At 42.3% G+C, this 23,052-nt stretch overlaps 1 protein-coding gene across 1 annotated transcript in view; it reads left to right on the top strand.

Annotated features, from left to right (window-relative positions):
- The first annotated feature begins 662 nt into the window (after positions 1 to 662).
- LOC309566089 (para-nitrobenzyl esterase-like) overlaps positions 663 to 23,052 on the top strand; it is a 46,463-nt gene continuing 24,073 nt past the window's right edge. The window contains exon 1 of the mRNA XM_082271123.1: positions 663 to 704. Coding sequence (XP_082127249.1) covers positions 691 to 704 — 14 coding nt within the window. The 5' untranslated portion in view covers positions 663 to 690. The remainder of the gene's footprint in view (positions 705 to 23,052) is intronic.

Here is a 23,052-nt window from a genome sequence, read left to right as displayed (position 1 = left end):
ACCTTTTGTGTTGAGTGTAGAGAAATTTTCTCGGGCCGCTTATAAAATATATACTATAGTTAAGGTATATAAGTAATAAAATGCCGCCACGCCCTTCCTGCGTGGCCGCACCCCCGGCACTGATTTAACACAACTAGAGGACGATCAAATGAAATGGAATCAGTATACAGAGGTTTACTTCTTCTGAGAGATATTAAAGGAACACTCTAACCACCATGACCACTTCATGTGCAGTCAGAAACACTGCACATGCTCACATCACCCCCCTCCCCTCCGAGGCAGCCTCTGCCTACCGTTAGTTGGAAGTCGCTGTGGCCATGTCCCCGACCGACTTCCTTCCTCCCCAGCAAATTGTCAGGGGGCAGTGGGCCACATTGCCTGGAGTTCTGGGCCGCAAGTGGCCCCCGGGCCGCAGGTTGGACATGCCTGATGTAGAGTAAGTAACAATCCTTCAGGTCAAATGCCTGTGCTACCTGTTTGACTATAAATGCTGTGGAACATTCCTTTCATTCTTTAGAACTGAAGAATGAGCTTGAATTAGCTATGAAAAGTCTCCATCAATACTGAGTCCAGCGTAATGTGAATACCTATTTCCTGATATGTCATGACACGGGTAACTGGCACCTTCCCATACAGATTAGCTGTAAAGGGAGGGGGGAGGCGTGTGTTTTCATACAGAAGTGAGGCAACATGGCGGGGAACAAGTGAGTACAAAGTCTTCTCACAGAGGACGGCTATGGGGATGAGAGAAGGGATGTGGGGAGTTTCCATAAGGATGGCAGCTTTAACCTCTTTCTAGCCACACTCGGGTTATATGGAAGCCTTGTCGTCTTTCTTTTCTGAGTGTTTATGTACATAGTGATCGGTGTCACCGGACAGCCAGCTTCCTATCTGTGTTTGTTGTCACTTGCTGGCTCAATGTCACTGCCCTATAGACAAATCTATCATTGCATTTTAAATGCCTCATTTACAGCGACAGCGTTTTTTCTTTTTTTTTAATCTACTTTTTAAATCTACTTAACCATTACACAATAATAATTGTTTTCTGCTCATTAGATTCAAATCGCATTAGGACCATTTAAGGCTCATTCCTGCCGGCAGAAAAAAAATGCTGTGTTTAGATGCATACAACATATGGTTTTGTGCATATCTAAATGCAGCGCTACAATAATTAGCCCGAACTACATCAGAAAATGCGCACACACAAAAAAGTAGGGCGCAACTGCATCCAGGGCCACACATCTGCAAATTTTATGCGTGTATGTAGATAATTGCGCATAAACACGTGCATGCATACACAGAGATGTATAGTAACGAAGTAGAACTACTTAAGTACTGTACTTAAGTACCGAAATGCGGTATCTGTACTTTCCTAGAGTAGAATTTTTTTCTCCTACTTCTACTTTTACTTCACTACATTTTTTCGATGATTTCGATACTTCTACTCAAGTATTTTTTTTTTTGTGCTGCATAGTTACTCGTTACTTTTAAAAAAATTACCACTGCCAGAACAGTAGATGGCAGGTTTCATGAAGTTCAAAAAAATGTGTATAATGTCATTTGTAAATCAGCGCATATGAAAATAAAGGCTGTGTATAATAAAAGCTGCTATACCAAATCTTTCCAATAAAAAGAAAATATGAAACAAACAAATAAATGGTGCTACAGCGCTTAAAGTGCATCAAGAAACTACTAACAAACACAGGTTAATCATTTGAAATAATAAAAAACAATATGATGTTCAAACTTTTGACTTCTTTCTTTAATAACTACATAACACAGTACTTGTACTTCTACTTTCAGTACTTGAGTAGAAATTTTTTTTCAAAACTACTGGTACTTTTTACTTTTAGTACTTAAGTAGCAAATTTTTTGAAAAAACTACTTGCAATACTTAAGTAAAAAAAATGTTGACTACTTTAGTACTTCTACTTAAGTAACTTTTTCTGCGAGCACTTCCACTTCTACTTAAGTAACTTTTTGATCGAGCACTTGTACTTTTACTCAAGTAGAAATTTCGAGTACTTTATACAAGTCATACATGCAGAAGCCATTAGAAGAATTGTACTCTTCTGAATGTGTCTAAACATCAGAACTTTAGGCACCTATGTTACCACCAATGTTCCCTCTAATTTTTTACTGTGCTGAGCAAATAAAAAAATTTCTGAGCGCAAATCTTTAGACTGAGCAATGGGAGGGGGGGGGAGGGAGGACGCCAATGCAGAGTGACCAGCGTGCCCCCAATCAATGCAGAGTGCCCACAGCACTGCCTCCAATCAATGCAGAGTGCCCACAGCATTGCCCCCAATCAATTGCAGAGTGCCCACAGCATTGCCCACAATCAATTGCAGAGTGCCCACAGCATTGCCCCCAATCAATGCAGAGTGCCCACCGCATTGCCCCCAATCAATTGCAGAGTGCCCACAGCATTGCCCCCAATCAATGCAGAGTGCCCACCACATTGCCCCCAATCAATTGCAGAGTGCTCACATCATTGCCCCCAATCAATTGCAGAGTGCCCACAGCATTGCCCCCAATCAATGCAGAGTGCCCACAACATTGCCCCCAATCAATTGCAGAGTGCCCACAGCATTGCCCCCAATCAATTGCAGAGTGCCCACAGCATTGCCCCCAATCAATGCAGAGTGCCCACAGCATTGCCCCCAATCAATGCAGAGTGCCCACAGCATTGCCCCCAATCAATGCAGAGTGCCCACCGCATTGCCCCCAATCAATTGCAGAGTGCCCACATCATTGCCCCTAATCAATTGCAGAGTGCCCACAGCATTGCCCCCAATCAATGCAGAGTGCCCACAGCATTGCCCCCAATCAATTGCAGAGTGCCCACAGCATTGCCCCTAATCAATGCAGAGATGCTAGCATTTCCCCCGCGAGGACCCGCTCCCTGATTGGCCAGGACAATAGCAAATTTTCATTCGCTATTGTCACACAATGGGCGGCCTCTCGGCCGCACTGCTCACTACCTTCACCGTCTTCACGCGGCTGCGCGGTCTGAATTTGTGCTGCGCCGGACCCTCAATTAAACTGTGCAGCCGAGTATGCGCGCAGCTTAAAGGGAACATTGGTTACCACTTCTGGACCGGAAGGTTTAACACCCCTAATGACCAGGCCATTTTTTGCGATACAACACTGCGTTACTTTAACAATTACGCGGTCATGCGCCGATGTACCCAAATAAAATTGATGTCTTTTTTTTTCCCATAAATATTTGATCACCTCTGTGGTTTTTATTTTTTGCGCTATAAACAAAAAAAGAGTGACAATTCTGAAAAAAAAAAAAAACACAATATTTTTCACTTTCTGCTATAAAACACAGCCAATAAAAAAAATTATAAATAATATATATTCTGCTACACATAGGTGTGCGCAGCCTATTGCATTAGGGTGTGCACCCCGAAGCTTGTACAAACATGCGTCTATGTGTGTATATAGACATGCTGGTAGGTTAATTAGATCCTGTATAAAAAAATTGGACCTACTGTGTATGTATGTGAGTTAGGGACCTTAGATTGTAAGCTCCTTGAGGGCAGGGACTGATGTGAATGTACAATGTATATCTAAAGTGCTGCATAAATTGACAGCGCTATATAAGTACCTGAAATAAATATATAGCAGTAGAGCAATCACTGTCACTAGAACAGTGAACGATATCAGTAGGGCTGAGGTTGGTGTATGTAGAGCAGTGGTATATTGTTTTATTATTACTTACCATTTTATTTTTTTTATTATTTTTTACATTTTTTTTTTTACAATAAATTTTTAATATTATTTTTTTTTTAACAATTTTTTAGGATCCCATTGAAGGGCTTTAATGAAATATCAGGGGTCTAAACGGGCTCCTGATGTCTCACATTTGAGACAGAGAAAGGGACTGAGAACAGTCTCTTTCTTCCGCGCAGCACAGGGCGATTAGGGTGTGCCCAGGCACACCTAGCACACCCTGTGCGCACGCCTATGCTGCTACATATTTTTGGTTGAACAAATCCCAATAAGTGTATATTGATTGGTTTGCACAAAAGTTATCACATCTACAAACTAGGGGATAGATTTATGGCATTTTTATTTATTTTATTTATTTTTTTTACTAGTAACGGTGGCGATCAGTGATTTTTAGCGGGGCTGCGACATTGCGGCAGACAGATCAGACACCTAACCTCCAGAGGGGACCAGTGACATTACTACAGTAATCAGTGCTAACAATATGCACTGTTACTGTACTAATGACACTGGCAGGGAAGGGGTTAACACCAGGGCCGATCAAAGAGTTAAATGTGTGCCTAGGGGATGCTTTCTAACTGTGTAGGGACAGACGTACTAGATGAACATAGAGATCTGTGTTCCTAAATAGGAGGAACACAGGATCCCTGTGTTCATCACTGACAGAACAGCGGTCTGCCTATGGAGAGTGATCGCAGATCGCAGACATTGCGTCGGACAGACCTGCTGATTGGCTCCCCCACTGGCCAATAAGCATGTGCCTGCACTCAATATTACACGAAACGAAGTACAGCAGCAGCTGGTCAGCAAGTGGTTAAGCAAATCTCCTAGTTCTGCCAGCAAGCCAAGCCATGCAGAAAATAATTATACTGTATGCCTGTGTGAGTGAAGCCTTAAAGTAAACGTTACATCATGGCTTCTACAGTTCTGTGTGTATAATGTTAGCCATCGACTGATAGGAAACGAAAGATTGATGTGTTATTTTCTTTGACAGTCTTTTATAGCCAAGGTCTATTCTTAGCCGTATGAATGAATAAAAGTTTAACCACTTGCCTACTGTGCACTTAAACCCCCTTCCCATCCAGACCAATTTTCAGCTTTCAGCGCTCTCACACTTTGAATGACAATTGCGTGGTCATGCTACACTGTACCCATATGACATTTTTATCATTTTTTCACACAAACAGAGCTTTCTTTTGGTGGTATTTAATCACCTCTGGGTTTTTTATTTTTTCAAAAAAAAAAAGAAAAAAAGACAGAAAATTTTGAAAAAAAAAAAAGTTTTTCTTATTTTCTGCAAGTAAATTTTGAAAATAAATACATTTTTTTCCTTCACTGATGTGTGCTGATGAGGCAGCACTGATGGGCACTGATAGGCTGCACTGATGGGCACTGATGAAGTGGCACTTATGGGCACTGATGAGGAGGTACTAATATTCCGCACTGATGAGCACTGATAGGCGGCACTGATAGGCGGCACTGATGAGCACTGATAGGCGGCACTGCTGGGCACTGAGAGGTGGCACTGCTGGGCACTGAGAGGTGGCACTGAGAGGTGGCACTGCTGGGCACTGAGAGGCGGCACTGATGGGCACTGATAGGCGGCACTGATGGGCACTGGCGGATGGCACTGATGGACACTGACGGGTGGCACTGATGAGCACTGATGGGCAGCACCATCAGTGCCCACACTCAGTGCCCATAGTGCTGCCAGTCAGTGCTCATCAGTGCCTAGATGAGCAGGCACTGATGGGCACTGACTGGCAGCACTATGGGCACTGATTGTGGGCACTGATGGGGGCACTGATGGCGGGCACTGTGGGCACTGATGGTGGGCACTTTGTGTATGTTTTTTACCTTGTGTAATCAGGGCACTGTTGATCAGTGCCCTGATTACATTCTTCTGTGTCCCCGAACGGCTGATCGGCTCTCTCCTTCCTCACACTGCAGTCTCTGTGTGAGGAAGGAGCGCTGGTGATGAGAGATCATCTCATATGTCTACATATGAGATCATCTCTCATTGCATGGGCCGATCACGTGGTAAATGGCCGCTGTGATTGGCCATTTACCACGATCTGTGATTGGCTGTGTCCAAGGGACACGGCCGACACAGATTTTCCCCGATGCGCGCTCGCGGGAGCGCGCGGGGAGCCTGTTTCTGGGAGGCCGTTTAAAGACGGCCTCCCTGAAAATTAGAGTCCACGCTGCAGCCGTCTTTCGGCTATAGCGCGGACCTGAAGTAGTTAAATCAGTATGTTTTGCTAGAAAATTACTTAGAAACCCCAAACATTGAATATTTTTCGCTTAAGCAGAGAACCTATAGAATAAAATGGCGATTGTTGTAAGATTTTATGTTTACCGATTTGCGCAGCTGTCTTTCAAACGCAATTTCTTTGGAAAAAATACACTTTAATGAATTTAAAAAACCAACAAAACACAATAGTTACCCTGATTTTTTTCACCTAAGTTACGCTGAGTTAATAGATACCTAACATGTCAAGCTTTAAAATTGTGCACACTTGTGGAATGGCGACAAACTACAGTACCTAAAAAGTACTTTTGCTTGAAAAAAAAAAAATAATAAGATTTACTATAGCCCATCAACTGGAAGTGTGACGTCAGACGTCCCTCCGGTCCTCCAAGGGCGTAGAGACTAGTAGCAGCTATGTTGGTCTCACTCATCTCCATAGCCAGCTACTGATGATTCCATCGGATCATTCCTGGGCTTCACCGATGTGTCAGGTATGCCAGGGAACAACACCCCCCCCCCACACCGCTTCTAAAAGTGATCGTGCAGCAAATCTGCCAGTGGGACCACTGTTATCATACAGAGAATTGGCCATAGAAAAAAAAGAATACTGGGGTTTTGGCAGCTAGCTGCTGCTGTCATAATACCGATATTTAACGTCAAAGTAATTATGTATTTTTACTATGGGCCCGGCCGGTCAACAAGTGGTTAAGACCAACTCATTTTTTGTGTACAGAGAGAGAAACTGGCTCAGTTGTGCATGCATTCTAAAAAGTGGTGCAGCGTGCACCAAATTCAAGTTCTAGACCGGTAGAAGAATTTGGCACATTCTGCACTACCTTTATAACACATGAAAGACACTTTTGCAAAATCTGTCTGCAATAGTCTTTATGAATTCCAGGGAATTATGTGGATGGGCTCATTACAAGCTCTATGTGTGCAGCTGAACCTTAGAGTCTCCGTTACGTAACTTTGCATGGCTTGAAAGCAATATTCTAGTATCATATAAGGAGAGACCACAAGATTGGGATGTCATTGTCAAATCATTGATACACCAGCCCCTTGGAAGAGATATATGAATATAAAGTTTATTCCATCATGGCTTTCCAGCCCCTTGGAAGAGATATATGAATATAAAGTTTATTCCATCATGGCTTGCTGTGTAATTATTAGAGGAGATTGTCCTGCACTGGAGTAGTGATATCCCTGTTGTGGCTCCTGAGCTTGACCTTGTCGGGTCGGGTCCAGGCATGTATAGAAGGCATAATCAATTGGTTTTACGTGGCTGGTTTGTTGTAACATTACTATACCCATTATCACTATCCTCCAACTCTCCTGAAGAAATGGAAGTCTATAGTTTTGTAATGCTCTGAGAGCTTTTCAGAACCCCATCATTGACGAGACCAAGAAAGTTGGATTCGAATTTAAGAAAATATATGGACCAGTATTAATGATAGTGTTTAGATACAGGAATCACCATCCTAAGTTACAATATATTTATTTAGATAGAAGAATGGATCTTTAAGGGTACCCCAAAATTGTCTTAACAGGTTTCTCAGTAAAAATATTTATCTTTTATTCATGCATGTTGTTAAAATAACATGTTGTAGACAGGTGCAGAATGTATTTCCCACTGTAGGTGGCACTCAATTGAAATGGCAATTCACAAGGGGGAGAAAGTTGTAAAGAACTTGGTTCCTCTAAGACTTCCTGTGGTCACAAGGAGACAGCTGTCCGATTGGACGCTGGCATCCCACGTGACCTTGACAGCCATCTTGGATCAGGCATAGTCTATTTAAGACTGGCTCCTGGGTTTGGTACACTTTATGCGAGTGACTAGTGCAGGGACATTTTCCTTGTCTGCCAGGGTCAGTGCTTAGCGGCAAGGAAAGGTTCCTGAGTAGTGGGGAAAGTGCGGGGACTACACCATCTTCTCACAGAAAGCCTCCCACTTGGGAGTGGACCAACCGGGCCACATTCCTGCTCCTCGCTGCAGAAGCTGTAAGCATCATTCCAAGATCTCAATCCTCTGCTTCTGCTTGTAAGTGGTTCCGGCCAGTTGTACCTTCCCGCCAGACCTGTTTATATATTCTTTGGACACTCACAGACTACTGTTCTCTTCCACCTTGGCCTCTGAATGTATTCTTTGCCGTCGACCCATCATGCTGCACCCTACCCACATGCTAGATGAGCATAAAACTATAGTCCACCTACCTGCTTATATCTATACATGTCTACACATCAGTCTATCTATAATCAACAGCAATGGGGTGGATTTATTTAAGGCAAATAGACTGTGCCTCTCCATAGGTTCACTTTAGGGAGTCTGCAACTGGTTAACATATGTAATAATTCATTTAGATTAAAAATTGTTATGTAAGCAATGTGCCTTTCTGGACAAAAAAAGCATTAGGTTCACAATCTTGTTTATGACAGTACATTTTACCAGCCATAGGGGTTACAGAACAGGAATGTACAGCAGGTGTTATGTATGGGTACTATGCCTGGGGAAAGGTACACCCACACAGAGATACCTAGGTCAGCCTTTTTTAACCAGGATGCCCGTAGGTTTCTTCAGGTGTGCCTTGGCAAAATGCCTAAAAATTGGCCAAAAATTGTATAGAAGCCAGTCAGTAGCAGAAGCTTGCCTTTAAGTTACACAAAATTGCAGATTTTCATTCTGCACCATTACAACCTTCTTGCCGCCAATGCCTTCATTGGTTGATAAAGGCATTGGGCACCTGCACCGCATCCTTGCTGCCCCTTTCTGGCAGCACTGGGGTCACGTTAGCTTAGTAAGGGAGAAAAACCAAAGGATAAGAACAACACTGGAATACTAGTCAGTACCAGAGTGTGAAGGTATGGTTGCTTTGAAAACCTCTAACGTTAGCTGTCCTACATGTGTGGATGTTTCTGTATTATGTAAAACAAAAAGTTTCGTTTTTTATTTTTGTAGAATGGGATGCCTGGAGATTGTGCATAATTTCAAAGAGGTAACATGACCGAAAAAATGTTGAGAAACCGTGACCTAGATATTCGAATCTATTTAAACAATGCATAGCCAATAAAAATAAAAACGCGATCCAGAAGAATGTGGTTTTTTCACCTAAGCTGCATTCTGTTTAAACAGATTACAATAAAGAATTTTGTTTTTTATTCTGTCTGTGCCAATCAACTTGTGCTTTCAAACTTGGCAATGTGGAGGAATGCATGGATTGGGCACCCGGGATCAATCTCCAATGACAGCACATAGAAGGTGAGCTGGTTCGGACATTTATAACTGTTCCTCCTATACTAGGATTTGGGATGGGTTTTATAAGAGCTGTGGTAAGACTTTATTTCCAGTGATTGTCTGACAGATTGTGAACGGCAGGTTCATTTCTCATTCTCAGGGCTCATGCACACTACAACTCAAAAAAAAAAAAGCTGCTTTTACAGGCATTTGAGCTTTTATTTTAGCTTGAAGAAGCTTGTGCTTTTTTGTGCTCTTGTGTACGTTTTTAATGAGCTCCCTCAAGCTCCTTTGGGCTTCTTTGAGCTTTTTGGAGCATAAGCAATTTTTTTTTTTACAAACCCTCCTAGATAGTATTTTCCTAACCACTTTATAAACAAAACAAAAAGCTGGAACAAAGGTTTTCGTGCGCTTTCGGACATTTTTTTACTTTTTTGAGCTCTTTGGGGCACTAGCTCCTCTCAAAAACGTGAGTTTGGTGGGGGTTCATTTTCTGTCTGTAGGAGCATATGCCTTAAAACGCCTAGGAAGCTGCTTTTTTGAGCTCCCTTGAGCTGCAGTGTGCATGAGCCCTTAAAGTGATATTAAAATCTTGTTTTTTTTTTGTTAAAAAATAACAAACATATTACACAGGTGCATTTCATAAAATTACAATATTATCAAAAAGTTAATTTCAGTATTTCAATTCAAAAAGTGAAACTCATATTTTATATAGATGAGTTACACACAGGGTGATATATTTCAAGCATTTCTTTCTTTTAATTTTGATGATTATGGCTTACAGCTAGTGAAAACCCAAAATTCAGTATCTCAGATCTCAGAAAATTAGAATATTACATAAGACCAATAAAAAAAAAAGTATTTTTAATACAGAAATGTTGGCTTACTGAAAAGTATGTCCATGTACAGTATAGTATGTACTCAATACTTGGTCAGGGTTTCTTTTGCATAAGCTACTGCATCAATGTGGCGTGGCATGGAGGGGATCAGTCTGTGGTACTGCTAAAGTGTTATGGAAGCCCAAGCTGCTTTGATAGCGGCCTTCAGCTCATCTACATTGTTGGGTCTGGTGTCTCTCATCTTCCTCTTGACAATACCCCACAGATTCTCTATGGGGTTTAGGTCAGGCGAGTTTGCTGGCCAATCAAGCACAGTAATACCATGATCATTAAACCAGATATTGGTACTGTTCGCAGTATAGACAGGTGCCAAGTCCTGCTGGAAAATTAAAACAGCATCTCCATAAAGCTGGTCAGCAGAGGGAAGCATGAAGTGCTCTACCATTTTCTGCGCTGACTTAAAACACAGTGGAACAACACCAGCAGATGACTGCCTTTAGAATCACTTTATTGTATCTGTAAGAAGATTTAAGTAACCAGCCACCCCTAGTCAGAGGGTTCTGGTCATTCCACTATACTGCACTATAAGAATGCTACTTAGGGGTATATTTAACCACTTTACCACCGGAGGATTTTGCTGTCTTCCGTCGAGGCCACTTTTTGCGATTCGGCGCTGTGCGACTTTAACTGACAATTGCGCGGTCGTGCGACGCTGTACCCAAATGAAATTTACGTCCTTTTTTTCCCACAAACAGAGCTTTCTTTTGGTGGTATTTGATCACCTGTGCGATTTTTACTTTTTTGCGCTATAAACAAAAAAAGAGCGTTTATTTTGAAAAAATAACAATATTTTTCACATTTTTTTATATGAAATTCCCCCCCAAAAAAATGTAAAAATCAAAATTTTTTTTAATTTTTGGCCAATTTGTTTTTTGCTACATATTTTTGGTAAAAAAAATCACAATAAGCGTATTTTTATTGGTTTGCGCAAAAGTTATTGCGTTTACTAACTAAGGGAAATATTTCTGTAATTTTTGGTGTTTTTTTTTTAACGCGTAATGGCGCGATCTGCGATTTTTTTGCGGGACTGCGACATTGCGGCGGACAGATCGGACCCTTGACTGACATTTTTGACACTTTTGGGGGTACCAGTGACATTACTGCAGTAATCAGTGCTATAAATATGCACTGTTACTGTAAAAATGACACTGGCAGGGAAGGGGTTAATTTTATTGGAGATGGAGGGGTTAATGTATGCCTGGTGCTTACTGACGTGTGGGGGGGGGGGGGAGGTGACAGAGTGACACAAGGACAGATCCAGGGTTCAGCTATGCTGAACCCTACAATTTGACCCTGCCTGTCACTTCAGAGATCCGCCCGCTGTGTTTACACACAGTGGGCGGATCTCCAGACTCAATCCCCGACGATCGGGTAAGAGCAGCGGCGATCGCCGCTGCTCCTCCCCTGGCCCGACTCCCGCTGTGACTGAAAACAGCGGGAGCAAGCCTCCAGCGGCGCGTGAGCCCAGGAGTCCAGCGACATAGGTCTACGTCGCTGGACGGGAACGAGCCACTTTGCTGCAGTAGCAGCAAAGTGAGCGGGGGTAAAGTGGTTAAAAAAAAAAAAAATCTGTGAATGTGACTTTCACCAAACATTTAATACAAGTGAATCAACCTGCAATGTACGGTGAAGGTCTCATTCACTGCTTTGTAAATATAAAATGCAGCATCGCTAAAGACAACATAGGCAGCACCTTTAGACTGTTACATGGACTAAGTCCTCTGTGTGTGCGCTCCCATTCTCTCTTCACACTTTCCCTTTTTTTCTTACAAAGAATCTGCAACTTTGCCTACTCAAGGTAAAAGCAACAGGTCCTATTGATAGCACATCCCCATCCCAAATACTTTTCTTGCCCCCCCCCTCCACCATTACTCCTTAATCTGTCAGGGTTCACAAAAATACCTGGGGTATGGGGCAGCAGGTGACCTTGCCCCATTCTTTCCCAAGACATGGTGCTGGGGTCATAGCATCTTCTGCATAGCATGAAGAGGAAGAAATCCGGGCTCTAATACTTTGTTCCACATAGCCTATCATCAGCTGCAGAAATACATGGCAAACTTATGGCCTCAATTGTGTGAAAAATGTGGAATAGATGGTCAGTTTGGTCAGTTAAAACAAGTTGGAAAAAAAAAAAAGGTTAGTTTGGAGGATCGTCAGGCATAAGTAAGGTAACGGATCGATTTTTATTTTTTTGGTGGATACATTGACTCTGGTTTTTGCAAGTCTTATTTTGACCCTAACATAGTTACATAGTTACATAGTAGTTGAGGTTGAATAAAGACAACAGTCCATCAAGTTCAACCTGTGTCGGTGTGTATGGCCGTAATCATCTCTCATACCCCTGAATGTTCTGATTCTTGAGATGTACGTCCAAGAGTCTTTTGAAAGCCACTGTACTACCCGCAGAAACCACCTCTTGTGGTAGAGAATTCCACAATCTTGTAGCCCTAACAGTAAAGAACCCCCTACGTTGCCTGAGGTTAAAACGCTTCTCCTCTAATCGCATTGTGTGCCCTCAAGTCCTCATGCAATCCTTTCGACTGAATAGCTTTTTTTCTATGCTGAGATCACCATTGAGGTATTTATAAATTGCTATCATGTCCCCTCTCAGGCGTCTCTTCTCCAGGGAGAACAAATCAAGCGATTGCAGATGCTCTTCATAATTAAGGTCCTCCAATCGCCTAATTAGTTTAGTTGCCCTTCTCTGAACTCTCTCCAGCTCCAACATGTCCCTCCTGAGGACTGGCGACCAGAACATATCTTACTCTATATGTTGATTAGCATTATCTGATTTGGTTTCTTAATGCATTTCCATACATTAACACCTGCAAGATTTACGGGAACAATTTGAATAAATGCCGACCATTTTAAGCACATGTCAGTGTTTAAATAATTTAATCCTCTTAACTGCCATTTTTTCAGTTTGGTCTGTTAAAGTAAATTGAAAAAAACAAAAAAAAACAAACAGGTTTGTTCCCGTACACACTATCCAAAAATCATACGAAAAATACCGGTCTCAAAGCAATCGCACGATAATCGGATTGCACAAAAATGTTGATCGTATGATAACACATCGTATGATAATCGTATAGTTAGTTTTGTGTTCTTTGAAAACCAATACAATTGTTGTACAATAAAAAGTTTATAGATGGACATTTTTAAATGTAAACTGGTCCTGGTGTATTGAAATTGAAAAGAAGGCATTAGAAAAGTCAATCACAGCATGATATTCTCCTGCTTCCTTTGCAGTTTTCTCAGTGATGGAAATCATAGCAGGAACACGGAACTTCAATGGAGGTGCCACTTTTAGGCCTCTGTATTCCACAGTCATTCAATATGTCCATCAGGTTCCTTTACTGGGAACTCCATAAGAACATACAGCAGGTCTAATGATCCCTATTCTCAATAGGTCTTGACTCTTGAATAATCTCCCCAATTTCTATATGTGAGATAAGATGACTTTACCCACCATACAGTGACAGGTACAGATGGATGTAAGTCTCATGCCATCACTGCCTTCCCTGTCATCACAGGAGACCCACCTTCACTTCATAAAGGATAAGGAAACTCCCAGTTCCCCTTTCTGAGACCCTCTATCTCCTCCCCAGGATAAAGGGATTTGATTTTGGGTTCATGTGCAGTTTTTGGAATCTGTATGGGGCTAACAGGAAGGGTCTGTTCTTTGTCCTCTAAATGTAGGCTGATGTTCTCTGCACTAGGAGCTGTGTTTCGAACCCTGACAGCTTTCCCGACTGTTTCCTTCTCTTCAGAAATTCTGCAGTATCTCATCTTTAGGTACAACAAAACAGTAGATTATGTACAGAGTAGCACATAAATTATTCCAGCGCTCAAAGTACTTAGACCAAAGTCCAAAAAGTCAAATTTAATGTTGAATGGAATGGCCAGATGAGGGACAATGGAATTACACAGCTCCTGGAGAAACATATCTGGAAATGATTTGTGTGGGATAGCTGCCAGTACACTTTCCCTATGCTTCCTCAAGGCTACACTAATTGTCATGGACTAATTGCCTGAGATTTAGGTATCCTGAATTTGAAAGTCACTATGTTTCACTAAATTAATGACATCCTTATCTCTGGGACAAAAGATGTTTACAAATACAGGAGTCTGATTATCAAAATTCAAATATTTAAATAGTCGCTATGTGGGAACTGTAAATCAAAACTAAGGCGATGCGCTTAAATCCCCATGCATCTGACCCACCAAGGTCTAAAACATAACTTTTAATGCAGATCTACACTAATATTCCCAAATTTTCAAAAGGATTAATTTAACAAGGTGTCTAAATTACAACAGAGAGAGCTGTGTTCATGAACATAGGAAAATGCCCTCAAAATCTGAATGTAGATCCTACTCTGAGCATATTCGCTTTCAACAGGGTCCAAAATATCGTCACTCAATATCTAAAGGAACTATAGCTCCCCCCGATAAATTCGAGTGATCAAATAAATAAATTTTAAGTGATCAAAAACTCCCCAAAGTGACCCCTCAAAAGCCAACATGTTTCACCTCTAATACGAGGGTTTTTCAGAGGTGAGTTGGATGCAAAATACCAAACAAAAATCAAAAATGTTTTTGTAGTTGTAAATAAAGTATAAACAAGCACTTGTCTTGGACCTAAACCTAAAGTCTGACTAATGGCAGGATTCCGGGAGCAAGTGATAAACTTTGGCCTATTAACCCAGGAAGTAAACTCAGTTCTTCAAATAATTCCTATACACCGTTGCTGTTTTCCAATTCATCCAAAAGCGTTTTTGAGCTAAAAGAACCCCCCTGTGACGCGGCGCTCGCAGGGAAGAGAACCGGAAGAAGGTGTCGGCATCAGCCGAGCACAGAGCGAGAGGGCAGCGAGAGGAAGACTGCAGGAAGGCTGGGGAGGACGGCGGGGGATCGCAGGGGAAGGTGAGTTTCATTCTGGGGGTAATCCTGAGTGTGGCTCTCGGTTACCGCTTTTGGTACTGAAAACTAACCCCGAGCCACACTCAAGAAAACCGTTAAGAAGGTTAATATATATTCATCAAAATACAATATAAGCAACAACATTTAAAATGCAAGACCAGAATATTATGCCTTCATATAATTAGAGAGAGAGATTCCCAAATAGCTGTAAGGGGAATCCAAAGGTTCTTTGACATATTTCTTGGGTAATGCTGCCTCCTCAAGAGAATGGAGGCATCAAAACAATTGTTCTAGATAAATAAAAAGTAGTGCAAAAAAGTAAACACCAAACACATCCAAGCTCAAATACTTTTTGCTAGCTATGGTGATACCCTTGTCAGGCATCATGAGCAGAGAAAGATGTGACAGAGAACCTGTATGTCTAGTGGAGCTTGTAGCACAGTGATATCATGATGCATAGGAGCGTTGTGATATGATGAAGTCAATACATGCATCGTAGGTAGCAACATGATGATGTAATCACATTGCTTGACATCTTACATACATGTGCGTGACGTGATGATGTCAGAGTACAAATTGAGAACAATATAAATATTGGGGAAACCCAGGACATGGCCACATTTGTTGTGTATCAATCGCAACCCTGACGAATCCTTGTTTTACAGGCAAAACATATTGGCTTTTAGGGTCAATTTGCTGATTTTTTGATCCCTAATATGCTGATGGAATTTATCAGGGGGGAGCTATAGTTCCTTTACATATTGAGTGACAATATTTTGGATTCTTTTGAAATGCTCAGAGCAGAATGTGCATTCACTTTTTTAGAAAGTTATGGGGTAAGATTTCTCATTACGTGAACATAGCTCTCCCTGCTGGGATTTAGCCACCTTGTTACAGTAATCCTTTTGAAAATTTCAGATAAAGATCTTAACCACTTGCCAACTGCCCAACGACTATTTACGTCGGCAGTCAGCCCCTCACAGGCAAAGCGATGTAGTTCTACTTCGCTAGCCTGTGAGGCTCTAGGGAGCGAGCGCGCGCCGCCGGAGGCGCGCTCCCGCTCGCTCACAGATCCCCCCGCGCCGGGCACTCGCGATTGTCCGTTATAGCGGGAGAAAGGCAGACGGCTAGTGTAAACAAAGCCTCCTGTCATTCTCCCCTGTGTAAGAATTGAGATCATACGGTTCTGCTATGTAGGACCGTTGATCTCTGTTCTTACACCTCAAGCCACATCCAATCACATTTAGAAGCACGCCTCTAGGGACACACTTAACCCCCCCTCTCAAAAAAAGTTAACCCCTTCACTGCCAGTGTCATTTTTACAGTAACAGTGCATATGTATAGCACTGATTACTGTAGTAATGTCACTGGTAACCCCAAAAGTGTCAAAAATGTCAGTCAATGGTCCGATCTGTCCGCCACAATGTCGCAGTCCCGCAAAAAAAATTGCAGATCGCCGCCATTACTCGATAAAAAAAAAACAACAAAAATGACAAAAATCTTTCCCTTAGTTAGTAAACGCAATAACTTTTGCGCAAACCAATCAAAATACGCTTATTGCGATTTTTTTTTTACCAAACATATGTAGCATAAAACAAATTGGCCTAAAATGTTAAAAAATTTTGATTTTTAAATTTTTTTTGGGGAATTTCATATAAAAGAATTTGAAAAATATTGTTATTTTTGCAAAATTGACGCTCTTTTTTTGTTTATAGCGCATGATCAAAAAATCACACAGGTGATCAAATACCTCCAAAAGAAAGCTCTGTTTGTGGGAAAAAAAGGACGCCAAATTCGTTTAGGTACAGCGTTGCATGACCGCGCAATTGTCCGCTAAAGTCACGCAGTGCCGAATCGCAAAATAGGCCCTGGTCAGGAAGGGGGTAAAATCTTCCGGGGCTTAAGTGGTTAAGTAAAAATTTGCATTAAAAGGTATGTTTTAGGTCTTGGTGGTTCAGATGCGTGGTGATTTTGGTGTATCAACTTAGTTTTGAACAAAAATCTTCTGATACTGCAAATGGATGGCCTATAAATGAAGACAAAGTCCAAGAACCTGCTACAGAGGTGAAATTTCTGGGAATGATGTGGACTGGGCCACAGAGGAAAATTCCTGAGACAACTGTGCAAACTATCCAGGGACTGTAGCCCCTACTACCAAAAAAAGAGGCACAGAAGTTCATTGGAGTTGTATGATTCTGAAGATTGTTTATATCTTGGACAGATCCTGAGGCCTATATACAATATACTATGTTACCAGAAAAAATACGTTCTCTCATTGGATTCAGTTCTCATGGGGTTCGGAGCAGCAGACTGCAGTCCTTGCTGCTAAAGAATCTATTTTGCAGGGAATAGGACCTGCGAGACCAGGAGAACCATTTCAGCTGAATGTAGTGGAGAAGGATGGGACCATATCTTGGAGCCTGTGGCAGTAAAATGAAAAAAAAAAAAGGAAAGGGACTGATTGTATTTGGTCCAAACAACTGACAGGGACACAGAACAGATACTCATGCCTAGATAAGTAACTTCAACATGTAGAGAGAGACGTTTACAGCAAAAGGACCTGGTCACCATCCATACTGCATTGCCAATAGCACTAGGGTAACTGCACCTTAGAACCAGACAATGTTGAAATGGAAGTGGTACTTTCAAGTAAAAGGGGGTACGTGTAGTGCAGCCGGGGATGTTAGAGACATTTAAAAGCAATTGGCAGGGCTTGTCACTTTTATGAGTACCCAGCCAGAAAAATAAATTCCTGTGCTATAGCAATTCCCTATTCAAGAAGCTCAATCCTTTGAGTCTCTTTCAGAAGAAAGAGAAGAAGATTAACTAATGGCTCCTCCATAGTCACTTCATCTGGGCATTAGTGGATAGCAGCATCCTACAACCCAAGTACAAACACAGTCTTGCAGGAGACCAGAATCAGAGGGTCCAGTCAGTATGCAGTTAAAAGCTGCAGTAATGACACTTTAGGATTCTTATTTCTATGATACTATCTATACTGACAGCTGGCTTGTCTTTTAAGAACTGACAATTTGGATGTGCACATGGAGGTCCAGTGACTGGATGATTTATGGAAATATGGTGTGGGGATACCAAAAAGTCTGAAACTACATCTGGAAAGAAGTTCACTCCCACACCATAAAAGTGAGGCACGTTGAGGCACTTACAGTATGCCCTCAGTTCCATACTTTGAGAACTATACAGAGTGGCAGACAAAATTTTAGGGTGGCTGCACTTGTGCCAATTGATCCTGTCTTGATGAACATGGCCAACTGGGCCCACAAGCAATCCGGACATTTGGAGCCGAAAGCGACATGTGAATGGGCACAGCAGAGAGGATTGCCTACATCTATGGACATGAAATACTGTAATAGGGCATTGTACAGTGTGTGAATAAGTGCGACAATAGCCATTGCGAAAGTACTCCACCAGGTTGATTAAGAGAAGCGAGAGACCTGCAGAGATTTGGCAGATTGACTTTATCAGTCGCCCCAGGGAAAAAGTGGATGAGGTTTTGTTGCAATGCAATGGATACCTATTCAGGACTTTTGCTTGTTAATCCTTGCAAACGTGTGGATCAAGTTGCAATGGTTCAACTGCTCCAGAAACGAAATGTTGCTTATGGCTATCCCAAACAGGTCTAAAGCGTTAAAGACTCACACATCACAAGATCAACAGTACAACAGTGGGCCAAAGATTCTGGAGTGTTCTGGTTGTGCCAATTCCAATACCATCCGCAGGCAGTTGGTTTGATTGATGGATGCAAAGTTCTATCGAAGGACCAGATATGCATGCTTACACCCACAGATACACAAAGGGGTGTGGTTTAGGTACTTACACAGGGAGTTCTGTTGTTAAATTCTAGGCCAGTAGCCAAAAGTACAATATATGAGAGAGTGACGGGGGCTGGGGCACAGATTCCACAGCTGGAGTGTAGAGTTCAGTATTTTCTTAAAGTTCCTAAAAGAACAGGGCTTAACAGGTACCCAGTAACTGCTTTCTATGACATAGAAACAAAACTTGACATATCTAAAGCTGAAGGCCATCTAGGAATGAAAGGGAGACTGGCAGGAAGATTTGGGGTTATATTTGCATTGGCAGATGATCTTCAGTAGATGGGACTCTGACTGATTAGTTGACACTTCTCGGCCAAAGTGGAAACCGAGGCTTTATAACAGGATTACTGAATTAAAATTTACAGAGGTTTGGTCAGAAAAAATTTCTTAGAGCAGTTGTCCAAATTGCATGTTTATGCAATGACTCAGATCCTTTACATCACAGCCCCTCACTTTTCATCACAGTTTTCTCCTCACAGTAGTGTTCTCAGCCCCTCTTACCATTACTACCCCCATCCCCTTCATAGAATTCTTCTGAACCCCCTTCGCATCACACCCCCCTTTCATTCACACCACTGTCTTATTTTGCCCTCCTTCACCCCCCCCCTCCCATAGAACAGTGTTTTCCTCTGCCCCCCTTCCCACAGTAGTGTCTCCTCCTCTGACCCCTCTTCACCCCCTTCCCACAGCACAGTGTCCTCCTCTCCTCTTCCTACCTTAAATCCCCCCACAGAACAGTGTCCTCCTCTGCCCCCCTTCAATCCCCCCCACAGCAGTGTCCTCCTCTGCCCCCCTTTACTCCCATACAGCATAATGACCTTCTCTGCCTCCCTTAACCCCCCCCCCCCCACAGAGCAATGTCCTCCCTTATACCTCTTAAACCCCCCCGCCCCAACAGTTGTGTCCTCCTCTGCCCCCCCCTTGACATCACTCCCCCCCCCCTCCTTTCTTCACAGCCATGTCCTGGCCCCTTACTCAAATTGGCACAATTGATGATGGAAGGCACAGCAGCACTGGACAGAGGGCAGGAGTGGAAGCTGCTGGAGCTAACATTTCATAATGACAAGCTGGTGATTGGTTGATAGGACCACCATGCCTCCTTGCAAACAATCACCAGCTTGTTACTATGAAACGTTAGCTCCAGCAGCTCCTGCTGCTGCCGTCCGTGCAGTGCTACTGTTCCTCCTACCCTCTATTCTGCTGTGAAAATGAGAGCGGCAGAAGCTGGGGGATAGAACTGGCTCCTAAGTGGTGACCACCGTGGCTCGGATGGGACAGTGACCAGGTTTATCATTTAGCAATGCCTGCTCTATAACATCTAACCTTCCAAGATAAACAGCAATGCTCCTCTGGGAAATATCAGTATATTTCCTCCCCCTCCCTTATTGATATTCTTTGGGAGGATCATAAGGCCTCATGCACACTGGACATTTTGCCAACTCTCCTAGACTCCTTTCCTCCTGGCAGCAGAGCTTTGGCATAAAGAAAGCACTTGACACTTGTAAACTTGTGTAACGCATTTAGGTGCATCAAGCACTTGGGTGTCAATTAATTTAATTGGCCGGAATAATAATTAATTCTGCCTAATTCTCCAAGAACCACCTATCTGCTGTGTTCAATAACTCTGTGCAAGTGTACCTAGAAGAATTGATGCGGTCTTGAAGGCAAAAGGGTAGTCACAACAAATATTGATTTGATTTGGATTTCTCTTCTGTATATTTATGTTTCATTTTAACTGATAAAATAATATTAACACTTCTATTTCTAAAAGCATTCTTAATGTATAGCATTTTTTCACACCTACCTAAAACTTTTGCACAGTAGTGCGTATACGTATATATATTTATTATAGGTTTAGTGATCTTTTCAAACTTACATATAAAATCTGTTTTAGAAGTAAACATCAGTGTCATTGTGGAAACATTCCACAAACAAATGCCATTGGAACAATGTGTACACATGTTGACCTCTAATACAATTGGAAATGGTTACTGTTGTTGAATATTTGGCCAATGTACACATTTTTAGCTGCTCCTATTGCTTTAAAGGAAGTCATATCAAACACTGGGTCCAAACCTATGTCAATAAGGGTCAAAAATAAATTGACCTTTTGACACATTTCAACTATGATATGTACAGTATGATAGTGCCATCTAGAGTTTAAGTTATAAAATGCTTTGCTCAAAGAAACTGATGCAGAAAAGGACACCCCCAGGCCCCATGGGAATGACTACCCAAACTTTCTAGTAACGTACAGGTGTTGTATGCATATCTGTAATACTCTGTACTTCCTGTATTTCATTTACTACAATTGTAAGTAGTTTGTGTGTGTACAGCATTGTTGTTTAGTAAAAGAACATTAATAGACTACAGAGGTTTGTGTTCCTTGCTTTACTGCAAACTGACCTAAAAAAATACAAAACACAACAAATCGGTGGCCATACATGCTTTGATAAATGATTGATTAATTTTTCCATCGTTCTCTCCCGATTTGAATTTAATCATCGTGTTTTGATTAAATATATTAGGACTATCAACCATTCCTAAGAGAATCATCTCAGTGCTGCCAATCGATTCAGAATGATGGATCATTTTGCACTCTTGCCATTCGACTCAACTTGATTAAATACAATCGAAACCAAGTCTAAATTGATCGAAAGGAAAGTTATGGCTATTTGCTTGGTTTCTGATTCAATCATTTTGAGGGATTTGTGCATTGATCAGATGATCAAATCAAAGAATGCTACCATAACTTCACATATTATTTGCACCCATGCATTGCATACATCAATCAATCAGCCTCACAGACAATGAATCAAATACACACTTAATTGAACAGGTTAGCACAGATGGAACATAACATTTTTGGCACAGCACAAAGTCATATGCAACAAATGTTACACAGGTTTGCCCTAACACTGATGTAGCGCTACCCCCGCAGGATCCGCTGGTGAATGGGATCCCCCACCCTGCACAGCCAGGCACAACGCAGTTTCCACAGCACACGGAGTCAGGAAAAAGTCTGAGCAGCTTTGTTTGTTTTTGTTTTATTAGGGGATTTAAACTTGGATTGGGGTGGGGAATATACCCCATATTCCCCATCCTAATCCAAGTTTAAATCCCCTAATTTATTCCAGCATCCCGCCCACTTGATGATACACAATATATACACTCCTCTGCCTCCTGCACAAACTTGCTTGCAGATCTCCTTCAACTCCTCCAGCACAGCTCTTGCTTGCGGAACTACAACACCCAGGACCATCTGTCACTGTTCAAATGGTCTAATAAAGGCTCAATTAGACCAGTAGCAAATGCCCCTTACAGGCAGGGATTGTGGGCCCCTTTGGTATAGCAAAGAAAATCCTGGTGCACAGCTGTCCTATCTGTGGCTACTGCTCCCAGTACCACCTCTTCAGGCACTGCCAGCCCACCTAGCTGCAGCTGCCCCTTTTTCCTTTCCGTTCCACCACAGTACTCCTGATTGACTCTGCAACCATCCCAGACTGCTCTCAACTGCTCCCAGACTCCTCATGACTGTGTCTCACCCATCAGCCCACCTGGCTGTCTGACCCTGGGGATTTGATCACCAGTGTCCTCCTGCTTTCCTCTCCTTGCTCCTCTGCCTCCTAGTCAGGATCCCACTGTGTGTCATGAACAGCAGTCCCTTCCCCTCAGCCCAGACCTGAGTTTACCCCCCCAGACTAGGGGGTTAGTCTCAAAGGTCTCCAAAAGCCTAACACTCCATCTCCAGCTTCCACCCGAACGCCACTGCCTCCAAGCTGGGCTGACCCTGAGTATTTAAGGGGGCTTGCCCCCTTCCAAACCATCTGTTGGGGATTGGTCAGGGCCCCCAGAATACTCCAGGCAGCTCCTCATTATCTCCCCTTCCTCTGGACGTTTCTAGTAAGTTCAAGAAGTAGGAGGGAGGTCTTAGTGATGCTGATTGTGAGTCATCTAGCCCTCCCTGGATCTCTGCCCAACTCAGGAAAAAACACAGACAGAGCCTGAACAAATTTACCTACACTATCCAAAAAAATCTAACTATAGCACTCCAGCAACACTACACTGATAATACATGCGGTCTCTGAGTTTTATTCAGCATGCAGAAATGTGCTAAATAACAGATCCCTGAGGTTGTTTACATTCCTTCTAATGTACGTCTGCACTTAATATATTCAG

The sequence above is a fragment of the Pelophylax lessonae genome (genome assembly GCF_965119305.1).
Source record: "Pelophylax lessonae genome assembly, chromosome: 10".
NCBI classification, from domain to species: Eukaryota; Metazoa; Chordata; class Amphibia; order Anura; family Ranidae; genus Pelophylax; species Pelophylax lessonae.
The sequence above is the reverse complement of the archived record's forward strand: the minus strand, read 5'-3'. Positions and strand labels throughout refer to the sequence as shown.